Source organism: Alnus glutinosa, chromosome 8, assembly GCF_958979055.1.
Source record: "Alnus glutinosa chromosome 8, dhAlnGlut1.1, whole genome shotgun sequence".
Taxonomy (NCBI): domain Eukaryota; kingdom Viridiplantae; phylum Streptophyta; class Magnoliopsida; order Fagales; family Betulaceae; genus Alnus; species Alnus glutinosa.
In genome coordinates this window covers 504686-521825 of record NC_084893.1, presented here as the reverse complement: position 1 = coordinate 521825, position 17140 = coordinate 504686, and the positions used below count along the sequence as shown (strand labels likewise).

General features: G+C 36.3%; 1 protein-coding gene across 1 annotated transcript; it reads right to left on the bottom strand.

Annotated features, from left to right (window-relative positions):
* Nucleotides 1–4528: 4528 nt before the first annotated feature.
* LOC133875234 (probable serine/threonine-protein kinase At1g54610) lies at nt 4529–10146 on the bottom strand. The gene is made up of 8 exons (XM_062313281.1): nt 9534–10146; nt 9121–9405; nt 7067–7384; nt 6251–6475; nt 5899–5999; nt 5688–5811; nt 4741–5097; nt 4529–4615 (listed from the first exon to the last, which is right to left on the bottom strand). The coding sequence occupies exons 1-7, from the start codon at nt 9864–9866 to the stop codon at nt 4774–4776; spliced, it is 1710 nt and encodes a 569-aa protein (XP_062169265.1). The 5' UTR covers nt 9867–10146; the 3' UTR covers nt 4529–4615; nt 4741–4773.
* Between the last annotated feature and the right edge of the window lie 6994 nt (nt 10147–17140).

The window sequence follows — 17140 nt, the reverse complement described above, 5'->3', positions numbered from 1 at the left end:
AGCAACAAACAAGACCTTGATAAGAACTTTGAAAAAGAAAGTTGACCGGAAGAAAGGTGTCTGGGTGGAATTCGTTCCGGAAGTATTGTGGTTATACGACTCACACCATAACTTGTTTGTCTACAATACAAAGGTCCGTATGGTTTAGAGTAAATAAAAAATATGGTAATCAAATCCCCATGATTTGATTACATTTAACCCGTAAATAAATAATATTACAATATCAACCAAATTAATATGAAATATAAAGAAAATATAATATATTTTTCATATATTCTAACATTCATTGCTTTCTCTCACAAAAAATTCAAATATTTTATTTTTTTTATCTTTATATCATATCAATTAATTTTTATTACTATTCAAATAAAATAATATAAAAAACTCACCGCAAAACACTTTTCCAAACCGTATGGTTTGCACCGACATATATATTGCTTCTATCTACATGTAATTGCGAAGCTTCACTTGTGCTTTCTGACGGGTCTAATAAAATTATTTTACATCACAATGATCAATTTCATCAGCCTGAAATCAAAACATTTCGTATTTTATTTTATTTCTAACTCTATTCACTCTGTTTTGATCTGTTTTACTCGTTTCAATCTATATTTATATTTCGGATTGGTACAATTTTTTCATACTACTTTTATTTTAAAAGGAATTTAGAGGTTAATTTCTTCAAACTAAAGCCTTATTTTAATTTTCTACACAATCTCTTAACAATCACCTAATTAGAAGAAACAAAAAATTTAATAAAAAAGGACAATATGACAATACGTGCCTAATGTATTATTTTATAATTGAAAAGTTAATTACTCCTATACATATGATTACATTTCTAAATCTTTTTAGAAATGACTCTTTTCCTTTTTATTTATTCTCCCTCATTTTTCTCCTGCAATTAAATTTACCATTAAATTTGTGAGACTCACAAAAACCCAAATGTAAGTCATACAAATCTAATGATAAATTTGCAAAAGGTGAACTGAAAGAATCAATAGCATGTCTCTTTATTTTTCTGATGGTGAGAAGATACGTGGGCTCTACAATCTAAGCAGTTCAAACACTTGTTTGAGCATATGCGAGACCCAACTATCGTTTTAGATTAGTCGCATATATTGCATGCAATACAAGTAATTAATTGCAACCCATTCAAATAATTTATTATTATTATTATTATTGGTTCATTTCCCATTCACTCTCTTTGCTCTCGATCTCCTGAATTATTGCTCTCTTTGCTCTCGACATGTAGTCCTTCAAATTTCTTTTATTTTTATTTTTGTTTTGTAAAGTAATGAATTTTATTCATATATATTGACTTCACTATAGAATTTACACCGTTTTGCAGCAGCAATCAATCAAGCCAACAAGAAGTTCATGGAGGTAGAATTAGAAAGCCCAAAAAGAAGAGTGCCCGGCCAGTTGACCCAAGAGATCAGCATATCGTGTATCGATCCACATGACCCACACGCCACAGCTTTGGGGAAGAACAAGCTCAACCCAAGCCTTTTTTTTTTTTTTCACATTAACTTGGAGAAACTGGCCGGGAGATCGATGTCCTCAACTACACTTCTACCTTCGTCCGTGACGAACTGGCAACTGGTGAGGGGTTGGGTTCTTTAGAGGAGGTGGAGGCGGTTCAGGATTAGCTTTCTTTAGCTCAAAGAGTACTGTCAGTTGTTTTACAATGACGGCTCTGGACAAGTCTTTCCCATCTCTTGCATAAACCAACTTCTTCATCTTCTCATCACCTGATCAGTGTTGCACCAAAGCAATTAATTACCACAACATGCATTTTAAGCAAAAGGTATATAGTTAGAGGAGAAGGCCCTTTCTCTCTCACACACATACACTGACACACCCACAAACGTATGCACCCGATCTGTACACAAAATGAAGTAACAGATATATATATATATATATATATATATATATATATATATATATATATATGTGTGTGTGTGTGTGTGTGTGTGTGTGTGTGTGTGTGTGTGTGTGTGTTATATGTGTTAAACGATAAAAAAAAAAAAAAAGCAAAAGGTGTTAGTCGTATTACCGGCGACAACAGACGTGTTCCATGCAAGAAGTAGGAGAAAAAATACCAGAAAGCAAAGGAGGAGGTGTCGCTTGATCTCAGACCTCATGTTGCTGCTATATATGGGGAAAAACTCTGTGAACAAATGCAACAATATATATACTATAGTTTCTTCGTCTCTGTGCCCTTGCACGGCCAGTCTTTCACGTTACCCGGTCAAATTTGGAGAGCTTGATGGTCCTACGTACGGTGACTTCTTGACGCACTTAAAACACGCAGATGGTGAATTGAATATTTGAATCTAGTGTAAAAAGTACGATTACTCTTTGATTATACCCACCCATATATATCTGATATTATTTCAAGTCTTGAAGTGTTTGTGTTAGAAAAATGTCTGGGTTGGCTGCCAACTGATGGGCGCCACCTGCCATGCATGCATTAATTTCTACAGTCTGACTCATTCTTCTTTAGGAATAGGAATTGGAGTTCCACACCAAATTAAACGGCAAAGACGAAACATGCGGGGTCTTCATTTGGCTGTATTTCTACGCCATTACACAATAGAGTAGGGATATTAAACGATACTGTTGTTCAACTTGTTCGATTGATTTGTAATATTTGTGGAATTAATTGCAAACAAGTTCGTCAGAGCAGAGCTTTTGGAAGTGCAAATGGTCCTAACATATATATATATATATATAGAATCTTATGTTCTCCTATGGCACAGAAGATGTAAGTTGATGCGGGCCAGCTAAAATAAGTATACCCAACAATAATGATTTAACAAAGGTTCATACTTTAGTCCAATTAAGTCTACAGGCTCAACAGAATGTAAATGCTCAAATTGAAGAAATCTTGATGCAGTCTAGAGAGTTCTAAAAACTTTGTGGCCATCCAATTATCCATCATTTCCAAGATATTCCTAAGTCTAATTAGAAGTTCAAAATCTTATATTTCCAACGAAAAAGGTTTCAGTCCGTTTAAAGTTGCATGCCGAAAGTTATGACTATTTTTAGTGGAGTGGTCAGGCTGCTCAGAAATATGCATTAAGGTGGCTGTTTGTTCCTTTGTCTGCTGCACTAATTGATGATTGTTTTCTGTCATTATTACTCGTTTAACTACATTATGTGCTTATCGTATGTTTAGAGAGTTGTTTTAAGCTTATATAATACTTGTGTGTGCAAGTATAGGGAGATTAGAGTTTTGTTTTAAAGACCAGCCTTTGGCTTGTAAGAGGAGTTCTCATTGTATCTCTGTATCTTTTTGATGTGATCCTTGAATGATGAGTTTCTAAAGTTCTATATCCCTTGTTGTAATCCTTTGGGTGATGATATTCTATAACCCTTTAGTGTTATCTCTTGAGCAATGATCTTCTATTTTTTATTTTGAGTGTGAACTTTTATAGTTATTTCCACCTCCACTTATATCCGGTATTACAAGTATATCTATCAAGGTGGTTATTTCTTTTCATTTTCAGACCATCCCTCGTTTTCTTCCTTTCCTTTTCATTTCCAAAGTCAAGTTGAAAAAATCATCAACAGAAAGCATACCTCAAGAATTCTTATTTCAAATTTCATTTATCGAGTCAAGTTGAAAAGGCTGTTCGAAATGTCGTAATAATTAAAACGTGGCCTCACATGTCATATATGGTTGAATTAAGCACAAATTAAGTTGATCCAAAATTTATTCCAAATAAAAAATTACTTGTGGATTATAAATGAAATTATTTTTTATTTCTCAATTGGAAAAATAGTTATATAAAAGTTTTAATTGAGGGTTTCTAATCTAACCTATAATCTCTCTTGTCAAGGGTGATGGCTCTAAGGGTAGTGCAACCACCTCCAGATGTTCGGTAGAGATGACCGACCACTAAATAATTCACCAAAACAAATTATTTTGGGTTGACGTAATGATACACGTTGCATTGCCATATCAGCATGTAGGCTACCCTAAGACGTAGCATAGGGTATACATGTGATGAGAGGGCCGGTGTACATAGCGTACACTCCTTGCATGGTCCTTACACGGCCGAAAGAAACGAGTACAAAAGTACCGAAGTCTAGGAAAGTAGAAGCTGGGCATCCAAGGAAGCAAATCTTCATCCATTTGCATTTTCATACTTTTAGCCTGCGTAGTGCGTTGTAAAGCTGAGTCACTTTTCTATCGATTTGGCGAAGACAAGCTTTACGCCCCACCGTCTGTCCTCTTTATACATATTCACCCTTTACTTTCACCAAGCCAGCTGACCACACCACGAGTCTAGCCATACATAGCATGAACTCCCCGGAGAAATGCCTATTTTTCCTCTTTTTGTTTTGTAGCGAATTCCCAGCAAGCATGTATCGATTTTGGAGTGAGAAACCAGGATTTAAGACCATACCATAAAATATTGTAGCGATGCATTATGCTTCCATGACATTGTATGTGTTTGAGGAATACCATTTTCAACGTATGTAGATCAGGAAGCACTTGCTTCCGAACTGTACAACAGAAGTGGAATTGCTTTCTCTTTCTTCTTTTTTTGTCTGAATATACAAGTTTTGGGGTTGCTGTTGCAAGGATGATACACCAAACCCGCTAACAACGATTGAAGTGCAAAAAAATTGGAGCAATAATGAGGACAAACACATTCCAAAACCAAGCTGAGCTTGACAGAAAAAAAACCTAATTCCAAAAATTTACAGTACACAATGACACCTTACCTCTATTTTCAGCTGCTGGAAACCTCGAACTGATTATTTGCCCTTGAATATTAGATCCAATGAGAGCCCTATGGAGGATGGCTTGAATGCACGGATGAACTTCCGAGACGAAGCTGCATGGAGGTCTTCTTTAATGGTTTTCCTCCTAGAAGGCCCCCCAGAAGCCCCAATACTTTTAACAGTTCCTGATGACTTCGAATTAAACACTGATGAGCCAAAGGAAGTATCAGGTGCGCCAAATGATACAGGCCCTTTACGTGATGCATCTAGTGGGTATCCAACCGCCCCATCTTGATGGGGAGGCGGGAATTTCTCGCTCTTGCTCTTGGCATTTGCTTGTGTCACAATTCTCCACCTCTGCAAATCAGCAAAAAGATGAAGATTAATGTCAAAAGTTACATTGACAAACCAGGTAGAGAGTAGGATTGCATCTTGATGAGGCCACATATACCCAAGGCTCTGATTGAAGCAACTAAATCTCCTAGTGAATTTGCTATCATTGGAAGCAGCCACAGATGAAAGTAAAGGCTACCTTTATAATACTTAATGATGCTAGGGGACAATTGATGATTCCCACAACTTTCACTAAAGGAAACCAAAGCGGAGATTAAAGATTCAATTGATCACATATCTTGAATGATATACAAGAATATTTGCAACCTTGGCACCTGGCAGGGTGCAAACTTCATGCAACTAACGTAAAATAAGGCAATTCACAGCTTGATCCTATAATACAGAGTACACATACGGCCAAATTTAGGTCCAGAGGGGTTTGACAGCCCTGCAAGGCTGCAAGTGCCTGAGGAGAAAGGTGGGGAGAAGTTCAAAATTGAATATAGAGGTTTTCCTATCATTTTGCCACCCCACGCCCCCCCAAAAAAAAAAGAAGAAAGAAAGAAAGAAATCAAACAAGGCAAAGGGAAAAGCACAAAACTCATATCACATACATCTAAGTTTGCTTGAATCTCTGCATTGGCTTCAGGAGCCGGAACTGCCCGACCAACACGCTCACGAGCTCTAACTCTTCGAACACCATCAACAGCATTAGCTTTCGCACTTAGACCTCTTTGCCTGCGTATAAGATCAGATATTATCTGTCAGCATTTAGCCCGTACCACTCCAGAATCTATCAGATATGAAGAACAAATGGTAAGTAACCTTCTAGCTTCTTCATCTCTTAATTTGACATCCATTTCTTTGCTTGGTGGATACTTCGGTAAACTTGACGACTCACAAGCATAAGGTTCAGTGGTAAAGAACTGTAAGCAAAAACCAAATGCATAATTACACTCCACATATGAAGTCAATTTGTGTTCCACATACAAAAATTATCTGACACTACTCAGAAGAGTTCATTAGTTATTTGTTAAGTTCCATATTGCTATTTTTATAAGTGAGTACATCTGACAAAAGCCTTGAGATACACAAGAAATTATATGTGAAGTTCTTTTAGCTTGATAGAAAAACAATTTATGAATGCATAAGAAAAAACAGAGCAATAATTACTCACTTCACTATTTAGAGCAGCAGTCGCAGTGCCTCGTTCATCAGGGTCTATTGAAAGAAGAGATTCGATTAGAGGTAGAGAAGGTGGGAAATCCTTGAAGGTTTCTGCTATGCAACGTTTGTATGGTTGCTGTGGTTTAAAAAGTGTTGCATTTGGCAATCTATATTTCCTCCAATATTCCTCCAATGGGGAGCCACACAGTTTGAATATCTTATGCAATTGTTCAACCTAAGCAGAAAACGAATCCAAGAGTCAAATGTGAACCTGACTATGAATTTAAAAGCGAAAAACAACGATAACATCAACAAAGATGATGAACAAATGGGAGCATATTGCCAAGTCAACCAGAAATGATCAAGCACACACACACATACATATAAATGAAAAACTATGAGTACTAAAATTGGGACCAACCAAGGGTAAAGGAAAATCCAAACAACCAAAAGTTTGTCATTTTCACCCTGCATCCACTACATAACAGTCATGCTTCATTTCTCTTTGCACATCGCAGTCTCTATGTTGAAGCATTTGGTGTTTTTTAGCTTCTGATATTTAACCTACGTAGCTTAACCAAAATGCATGTCCTTAAAACAGTAACCTGATTATCGAAATTTCATTCAATTTGCAAATCATGAGATGGACTAGGCCAAAGCCATCTAGATGAAAATGAGCATCATGGACAAAATCCCTGAATTGTTGCCCAAAGAACCTAGCACCATTACATAAGTGTTCAAGAAGAAGGGATAGACATGAAAAAGGCCTTTGAAACTGGTGACCTTAAGAGTAAAGCAACTTAGAAAACAAAACAAACAGCAATACCTCTGTCCGTCCAGGCATGATTGGCTTCCCAGAAAGTAACTCTGCCAAGATGCATCCAGCACTCCAGAGGTCCACACCAACACCATAAAATGTTGCCCCAAGAAGAAGTTCGGGCGGCCGGTACCATAGTGTGACAACTCGACTAGTCATGGGTTGCTTCTGCCCAGGATCGTAGAAAGCAGCCAGTCCAAAATCAGCTATTTTTAGAACTCCTTCGTTGTCAATGAGCAAATTGGAGCCCTTGATATCACGGTGTAAGACACCTCGGCTGTGGCAATGCTCAAGCCCAGACAGTAACTGCTTCATATAGCACTTCACCTGTCATAGCAAATATATTGAGAAATAAAATCAACCACTTAGTGTGATATTTCTGCTATGTAGAACGAAGAGCCAGACGATAAGAAAAGGAAAGAAAACCATAAAGGGCCTAATAAGGAAAAAGGTAAAATTAGTTTCAGTAAGGTGCAATTTGGAGCCCATCTCTCCATTTATCTTAACTAAGTGCCCCTTTCATGGTGCCCTTTCCAATATATAATATTCCCTAGTCAGTCTTACTATCATGTATAAATAAATAGCACGGTATAACCCAGTAACTTCTCACATCAAAAATGAAATTGCCTTGCAATGATTAATCAGCCCTCACAAGCATGGGAGTCAACACCCGCATGCGTCTCCCTAGTTTGGCAATTAACATGATCCCTTCCCTATACTATGGCAGCTTTTTTTTCTTTTTTTTTCCTTTCCTCCAATAAAAACTGGGGCGAGACTTTTTATATAGAATCACTGTCATTTTTGTAAATCATCTTCCAAATGGCCTTCGGATCAAATGAATCTCCTTCATAAACAAGGAATGAAAGGTGAGGTATGGGTTCACTCCTGTATGCATGCTTGACTTGAGTTCACCATTATAAGAATTAGAAAAAATAAAAGCTCTTCAAAACCTTTGCGAATTAGTTTCTGTTTCTTACCTATCTTTCACTTAGAAAAGAAAGACGTTCCAATAACAAATAACTAATCATTTGGGTTCTGTTTCTTGGCTGCATGTTGCTCCATACTAGTGGAGATATAAAGGTAGATAAGGCCAAGAAACAATGGGTTTTCAGTAACTAAAAGAACATCAAATGGTTCAATAACTTTAACCATCATTTAAAAATAGGTGACCAGGGACTGATAGTGTTACGAAGAGAGTGGCAATCATAAATGCAAACACAAGAATTATGTGGGTCTTTGTAAATCAAAAGCAAAGAGCATGCCAAAGATGCAATTTCAACAGCAAAACATAAATCATGCATTATTCCTGACAAACATGGCCTGAAAAACCTAAACTGCAGAGTAATTTTTAATTAAGCATTTATCAAGTACCACTCATCAGCCACAGCCTCTACTCTCTTTGGTTGCCAAGGAAATGGAAGATCATACCAGTATAGGGATTTCAAATTTTGTGTTTAATGTAGTTCCCGGACAACAAAATGATAAACCTAACTAGATCAAGCTAAAAAAGTTAAGACTATGCTAAACTGAGTGAAGGTTTAGTTATTTTCAGGTCACAAATAACGAAAATAGTAAAGTCAATTTGTTCTTTTAAATAGAGCTTTGTCTGCAATTATATATTTTTTATTATTAACATTACGAAAACAAAATTCTATACCTCCAATTAATGGAGTGTCATGAATAAAGAAATTTCGATGAATTTTCCTGCCCAAAATAATCCAAGCAACCATCATTGACAAGCTACAGGCATTATAAAATCATATGAAACACCAAATCCGATAGCTCACCTACAAGGGGTATGGGACCCAATATACAGCCCATGAAAGGTCTGCCGGTAACATCAAAGGCTCACAAGTTCAACAAAATAAAACCAAAAGACAAACACAGCCATATAACACCCAAGATCCCAAATTAAACAAACAACAAGCCAAATCTACAAAACACCCAAAAATCATAAAACCAACCCTGAAAAGCACACACCCAGAATCCATCTAATTCAAAAGAATTTATCCATCTTAATACAAGAAAAGGTAATTAATCAACAAAATTATATGAAAACGAACCTGGGGTTCAGTGAACTTGACCCCTTGGCGGGCGGCGAGGCCCGCGAGATCGTGTTCCATGTACTCAAAAACCAAGTAAAGACTACAAGTCATTCTTGAAGTGACCAAGCCTTCGAGCTTAACCACATTGGGGTGGTCAAGGCGGCGCAGAACAAGAATCTCTCGGGCCATGAATTTCACGCTCTCTGGCTCTAAGTTATCGAACCTAACCTTCTTCAAAGCCACTATTTTCCCTGTTATTAGATCCTTAGCTTTATATACATTGCTATACGTCCCTTGCCCGATCTGAACAACCAGAAATCCAAAAATAAAGAAATAAATAAGAGGGTTTTCTTTTAGTTTATTATATCAAAACCCAGATTCGTTTCGAGGTTTTTGAAAGAAATAGACTTGGGATTAGGGCTTATGAGAACCTTGGCGATCTTCTCGAATGTGCTGGCGCGGCGAGGAGTCCAATCCTTGATGGCGTCGCCGGCGTACTCTACGAGCCAGATCGGCCAGCCTTGCTGGTTCTTCGGGCAAGGGTCCGTTGGAGGCCTCCGGAAATTTGTCGTCACCGGGAAGTCGCCGGCGTGTCTATCCTTATTCTGCCTCTCCTTTTCGGTTGCCTCCTCCCTCGCTCTTACGGCGTCGACGCCGTCGCTAACGGATTGCTCGGAGCTCCGGCGACGGCGAGTGTGGTTTCCGGCGAGGTTCCGGCTACCGCGGTCCTCGGTGGCCGACGAGCTGAGAAAGCAGCAACCCATCCGTCAGGTCGCCGAGCTCGCGGCGTGCTGGTGGCGCATGAGTAGTATTCCGGCAACAGGGAAACTAGCGTGAAAGCTGCCTCGAAACGTCGTCGTATTCGAAACCCGCGGCGAGATTTGTTGGTTCTTCGGCGAGTATACGAAACACACAGTGCGAGAGAGAGAGAGAGAGAGAGAGAGAGAGAGAGAGTCTGAGTGAGTGCCCGAGTCTGAGTCTGAGTCTGAGTCTGAATCCCAAAACACTTTCGATATTTTGTGGGATTTAAAGGAAATAGGTCGTGGTTTGGGAATAATTACGGGATTGCCACTTCGCGGGAAAGCTTTCAGTAACGATATCTGATAAATCCGTAAAGATGATGACGATGACGTCATCATGACCTTTTTTTCAACTGGGACATAAACAATAGAAAGTAGAAACTACAAAAGGTCAAAAGTGGCGGAAGAAAGAAAAGTAGCCTTCCTTTTTGACACCACACCTGGGGTCAATCATAATAACATTCATTCCTCCTATAATAACCATCACATAATTGCTACATAATTTTGATGAAGCCATTTTTTTTTTTTTTTTTTTTAAGGCATAGTAAAAAAAAAATTACATCAATTAGGGTTGAACGACCCAAAATTAAACACAAAGAATGGAATTACACGGATGCAATATTTCTAAAGATGCGGGCCTAATAAGTCTTAGCATGGATATTAAGAACTCGAGTCACCAGTAAATGTGGTTAAAGGTGGTGTATAAAGAGTCTCGAAGACCCAAACACCGACTGGTTAACAATTACAAAAGAAACAAAGGAAATACAAAAAACAAAACACCTAAAAATACAAAAGTAGAAAAATAAAAACTACATAACATCTGTATGAAGTCACCCGGGAAGAGGCTGGAAATCACCGGTGCTGGCGCGTGTAGAAAGACATAATAAATAATTATTTAAGATGGTATTTAAGCAAATGTTTTAAATTTAAACCTAATTTTATAGTCTCACTTGTTAACAGAAAGTTTGAATTCACTTCTAAGGAGAGTTTGGCTTAAACTTTTGAAAGTACACCTCTTATTGGCATTTCAACACTCATTTTACACTCGCTTATGCAGTGTTTTAAGTAGCTTTTTTGTCTTTTTTTTTTAATTAATTTGAAAAGTCACTTAAAAATATTAAAATATGTAATGTCAATTAGTGTGAAATGAATTTAATAAATAAGTGTGAATAGTATAAAATAAAAATAAGTTGCAAGAGGAACCTATTGTCTTGCCTGAATTAACCATTGTGAAACAATCATAGCATATTAGCATGTCTCCTTTTTTTTCTCATCCCCTAATGGCAGGAGCGCCGTAAAAAGTTTGCACTAGCTGTGAAAATTAATAGGTAAATTCTTTTTCCCTGAAAATGATGGCACAGAATAGATGAAAAACAGGCTGTCAGGGGGGATGAATTTCAAATCGAACTACCAAACTGAACCCAATAAAAGAAGATGGTTTTCATTTATTACAAAATAAATAGAGAGGCCGAGCAGAGCTTCACATTCTTTGAGCTCTTAAAGAAGGGGGGGTAAAAGGTTCTGTCAAAATGTAAAAAGGTTGAGCCATGCCATGGTAAATCTTTTCTCCTATGGGCTATGGTAAATTTACGCTCACGTGAACATAAATTACCTTCAAAATTAACTAAAGGCGTGTAGATTTTCCAGGTTTACTTAGGATTTTATCTATGAACCGGCTCCCTTGTAATTTCTTACCAGAATTTCATGAAATGAGAAGGGGAATGTGTGGTCTAAAGCCAAAATGAATAAAGATTTAAAGTAATTTTGTTGTTTAAATTATTATAAGATTTTTTTTTTTTTTTTTTATGAAGTTCATTTATCCAAACAATTCTTGAACGGCTCGTCTTTCTATTCAGATAAGCAGACAAGCTGATAAAATTCAAAAGAAATTCTTTTTTTTTTTTTTTTTTTCATTTGGTTTGCTGCAAGTGAGTGGATGACACATTTGCATTCCTTCTTTGGTAAGATTCTCTTCCTTTAATTAACACGGGCTCTCTCATATTTGTTAGCAATTCGAATCCGGCCAACATATGGCTGTTCGGGGCACTCGGATCCTTTATCTATAAGATCCTTTGTTCCTGTTCACCTATGCTTCATATTGTTTGTATGAGGCAAGTGGTTTATGCTCTCAGTTTTAACTTTAAGGGTCTGTTTGGATTTGCGATTTCAAAAAGTGCGATCTAAAATAACGATTTTAAAATGTGCGATTTGAAAAAATTGATTTTTAAAAACGCAGCTAAGCGTTTGGCAAAATGTTTAACCTTTAAAATTGCGAATTTACCTTTAAAATTCCCCGTTTTTAAAAAAGCAACATTTTATCTGCGATTTAAAAAAGCAGATTTTTTGCGTTTTCAAATCGCAATTTTTATAAACACAGTTCTCAAACGATCTATGTTCTGCGATTTGGTTTAAAATCGCACTAATTATCTACGAAATCGCAATCTCAAACGCACCCTAAGTATATCATTTCGACACTGGCCTTTTTAATCTTCAAAAGGCATTTTAGTCTTCTGATTAGATTACTAGATCAGCAAAATTAAAGTCCATATATATATATATATATATATAAAATCTCATAGATGGAGACAATTAATAATACAAATAAATACAATAAAAACCATTGGTCAACCCATTGAAGACGTACGTGACTTTGTTGAGCCATATATATATATATATATATATATATATTTACGTGAATTTTTTCCGTTCTCATTCCATGAAGCATAAGGTTTGAAGATTCAAATTAATGTCAGAAATATAAAAGACTAGCTAATTAATTAGAAGAAAAGAAAAGGACAAGAACATTAATATATACATTATAGAAAGGTTCTTCCAGAAACATGTGCATGTTTTTTCTTCCAACACGTACGATGTTAGTGTACCGTTAGGTAAGATGGCATTTTTTTTTTCTTCAAGTAGAGGAGATATGATAAGCTGATCGAATTAATTTGCTTGAGCTTCCTACATTAACACCCTAAAATGATGATAATGCCAATTGCCAAGTCGTTAGGTATATAGAGCAGTTACTTGGGTTTTCGTTCAAGTTTCCATCATGAATTGTGAGCATTTAATTAATTATCATAAAAAATAAAAAAAAAAAACCTATAACATAGATATGAAACTTTAATATTAACCGATCAATATCATATTAGGGATAATTCCGTGTAATAGAGTTGTTTTATTGCATTGCAACAGCTAGCCAATATATATGATAATTTTATGTGAGAATATGTTCGGGCTTTATATGTTTGGGCACGTGCTTAGAAAGCCCTAGCTTCTCCGAACAGGTGAAATTTAAACAAATTCTCATATAGGTTGCTCTATTGCATGAAATTGGGATCTGTCTTTTTAGATTGGAAAAACTCATATATTTGGTTTTTATATTTTCATATAATTTGAATTTAGTCATTTGATTTCTAATTTCAATAATAAAGTTCTTAAGTTCTGTCTTGATTTTAAATAAGTGTTTTTTCGGTCAAAATTAATGAGTTGTCATTTGTTACATGTGTCTTATCAGACACGACAATATTCATGTCAATTTCTTAATGTTAAATTGTCAATGCCACATCATCAAATGTAAAAACATAAATATTTTTTTTATTTAAATAAATAAAATTTAAAAAAAAAAAAAAAAAAAAAAAAAAAAAAAAAACCCACGAGAAAAACCCTACTCAAGACACCAAAACCATGTCCTTTGTCGTTACAACCTTTTGACTTTGCTGCATGGTACCATATAATCAATGTGCATGGCAGACTGGCAGTCGCCTCCCGTGGTTAATGGCGGAAATTTCTTGAGATTCTGGCCAAAAAAAAAGAGAAAGGAATAAGATTAAAAGGAAATCTTAAAAAATTGTCTTGATACCTTACTTAATTGGCTTTCTTATTATAACGAAGGATGCTTAAATTCTTCAAAGGGCTAGAAGTCTCTAGTGGACGGTTGTAAAGAAAATAAAATATTTTAAAACAAAAGTCCTCTATTTATTATGACTAAGTGATATTCCTACCCTTTTTTTTTTAATAATATATTTCTTTAAGAAGTGGAATATTGGGATTAAATAAGTGGGAGAAAATATGTTTAAGGTTTTGCATGTGAATAGGCCTACCATCAGCATTCTCTTGTCCTTCTCACATTTTTGGTTGTCCCACTTTTAAAAATCATCATTAAATTTGTGGGGCTCATATAAGGAACCCACATAAACTTTACAAATCCAATAGTGAAAGGATAAAAGTAGGGTAGGAAAAAAAAATAAATCATTTTTACGTCAAACTCAAATTTTTGAAATGAGTGATGATTTAAGATTATATTAAAGTAAAAGTCATTAATTCGAACATTGTCTTTGCCAATTATTCTTTGAACCTCTAGTCTCACATGTGAGGAGAAGTCCCCACTTTAGCTTTTGGGATCATTTTGCGGATAATATTTTTATTTTGTTGCATTTAACAATGTTTATAGTTTTACGTCTTTTAAATATGGCGTCACGTCATTTAATTAAGGGTTAAATACGTTTTTGGTCCTTGAATTTTGAAAACTTTATTTTTTTAGTACTTGAGTTTCAATTCGCATCACAAATAGTACCTCCGTTTTAGGCAAAGATCAAATTAGTACCTCAATCAAATTTTCCGTCAAAAAACTAACGGCCCACTAAGTATCAAGGTGACACATGTTTAGTTAATATATAGATATCTTTTAAAATTAATTAAAATATTAAAAACTTACAAAAAAATGGTCTTTTTAATTAATTAAAAATTACAAAAATATTAGTTAATATTCTTTTTTCTTTTTCTTTTTCAATTTTTTTAAGTTTTTAATTTTTTTTTACTAAAACACATGTCAACCCTCAGAGGTTAACACTTGGCGAGCCGTTAGTTTTTGGATGGAAAACTTGACCGTGATGCTAATTTAATCTTTTTCCAAAACGGAGGTACCATCTGTGATACGAATTGAAATTCGAATACTAAAAAATAAAATTTTCAAAACTCAATGACCATAAACGTATTTAACCCTTTAATTAATGTAAAAGCATATATATATATATATATATATATATATATAAAACTATTTATGCAAAATATATATAATGTAAACCATAAAATGGTTGTTTTCCATTTTTTACCAAATAAAAATCTTGTTTGAGACTTAAATATAATATGTTTTTCTTAAAAATAAAAAAAATAAATTTAACAAAATTAAAAAAGAAAAAGAAAAAGAAAAAACTTTGTTACCATGAATTAGATAGACTATTGGGGGCATGTTGGAAGTTTTGTGCAAAACCCAAGGGTAGAAATAAAGGCAGCCAAAGAAGAACAGAAGGTACTAATTTAAGAATTCGGTTAAGTGTGTCGAAGAGGGAATAATCAAAGGGAATGGCGTAATTTCAAAGGAAATAGTTTGATTTTTTTGGCGGAGAGGAACCACGGCACACTAGTCAATGACTCAATGTGTCCAAACTCAGAAAACGTTTTTAGTTTAGTTTGAATGCGTTGAATTCTGCAATCACGTCGCCATTACTTCCAACTTCGGTCTTATTGAATGCTCTTCTTTAATGTGCTGCATGCTGACATTTCCATTCTCTCTCTCTCTCTCTCTCTCCTCTCTAAATGCATGTCTCTTTCCGTCTACCAAAGCTTGCCACGAATATCCTCTTCACTTCCCTCCCACAGACGTCTTCCGGATGGAAAGTAAATGATAAATTATTAAAAATTATCTAAAAAATTTAAGAGGAGAAGATGAGGTTAATTTAATTATTTACGTAATATTCTAATAAAAATGTAGTTTTGGTATATTTTCACGTACATCAAGACTATCTATTGTACGAAATTGCAATCCCTTGATCGGTGCCCTTGTCTTGATTATTGACCACACCAAACTGAGATATGATAGGAAGGGGTAATTGAGCTGGCTCCTGCCCGGCCTTTTCCTACGTGGAAAAGGCCATTTCAGTTTTAATATTTATTTTTTTTTTTTTTTTTTTTTTGAAAAGAAAATTTTAAATTTTAAATTTTAAATTTTGAAACCAAAACCACTACAGTACCTCATTTTTCTCATTTCTGTTCCCACCGAGCTTCCCCCCAAATTTTCCCTCCCTCTCTCCATCTACCCATTTTCTTCCCACCGTCGACCACCGCGCACGAGCCCGCCACCGTCGTACTCCATCTTCGGCCAACCACTTGCTGTTCTTCGTCGTTCATCCAGTTTCGGCCGTTCTCCGTCATTCTTCCAGTTCCGACCGCGCACGACCCGCCACTGTCGACCACACACGACCGGCCACCATCGTTCTCCATCTTCGGCAAAAACTCAACCACCGGTTGTTCTCCATCTCCGGCTGCCTTCCAGTTCCGACGACCATTTTTGCACGACCCACCACCGTCGTCTTCCATCTCCGGCCGTCTACCATCTCTGGCCAAGATCTCCCCTATTTTCGGCTCCGGTATCGAGCTCCATCTACCCATTTTCTTCCCAGAAGTAAACCAGACCGAGCGCGCCGCCACACACGAGCCCGCCACTGTGCGTTCTCCATCTCCGGTCGTCTTCCATCTCCGACCAATCGACCGCCGAACGAGGTCCCCCAGTCCCGGCGACCATCTCCCTCATTTCCAACCAAGATCTCAAACCAATTCCGGTTCTGGTACCGATCTCCCTCATTTTTTGGTTTTTTCAGTTGTTTTCGAATCTGCTTTTTATTGTTGGACTCTCTCTCTCTCTCTCTCTCTCTCTCTCACCCACACAAAAAAACACACATGTTCCCTTTTCACTCTCAATGATAAAAAGGCAAGCAAGTTTAATTTTGTTTGATCTGAATCTATATTTTTGTTTTATGGATGTATCATCGTCATTTTTTAATTTTGAAGTTCAAGAAAAAAAGGGTTGGTAGAATTTGAGGATTTTTTTTTTTTTGTTATGTTAGATGGATTTTGGTGGAATTTGAGCTTGTTTAGTTTACTGCAATGTGGAATTTATGAATTCGGCATGTTTGGTCACTACAATGTATAGTGCAAGGTGATGCACTTACTTTGACAGCAGTTTAATCAATGATGTTCTAAATTGCATTGTATGGACAGTAACTTCAATTTATGTAAATCTAGTCATTGCTCTTGTCCCTAAGTAGTTGGGGTAAGAAATATTTAGGTTCTGTTGACGACGGTGACGGGTCGTGCGAAAATGGTCGTCGGAAATGGAAGACAGCCGGAGATGGAGAACGGGCGGTGGTTGGGTTTTTGCCGAAGATGGAGAACGACGG

Coding starts and splice junctions, on each gene's coding strand:
- LOC133875234 (XM_062313281.1), bottom strand. CDS start 9,866: ATGGGTTGCTGCTTTCTCAGCTCGTCGGCCACCGAGGACCGCGGTAGC. Junction 9,406..9,533: donor CATTCGAGAAGATCGCCAAG/GTTCTCATAAGC, acceptor CTGGTTGTTCAG/ATCGGGCAAGGGACGTATAG. Junction 6,000..6,250: donor CTGCTGCTCTAAATAGTGAA/GTGAGTAATTAT, acceptor TTTTGCTTACAG/TTCTTTACCACTGAACCTTA.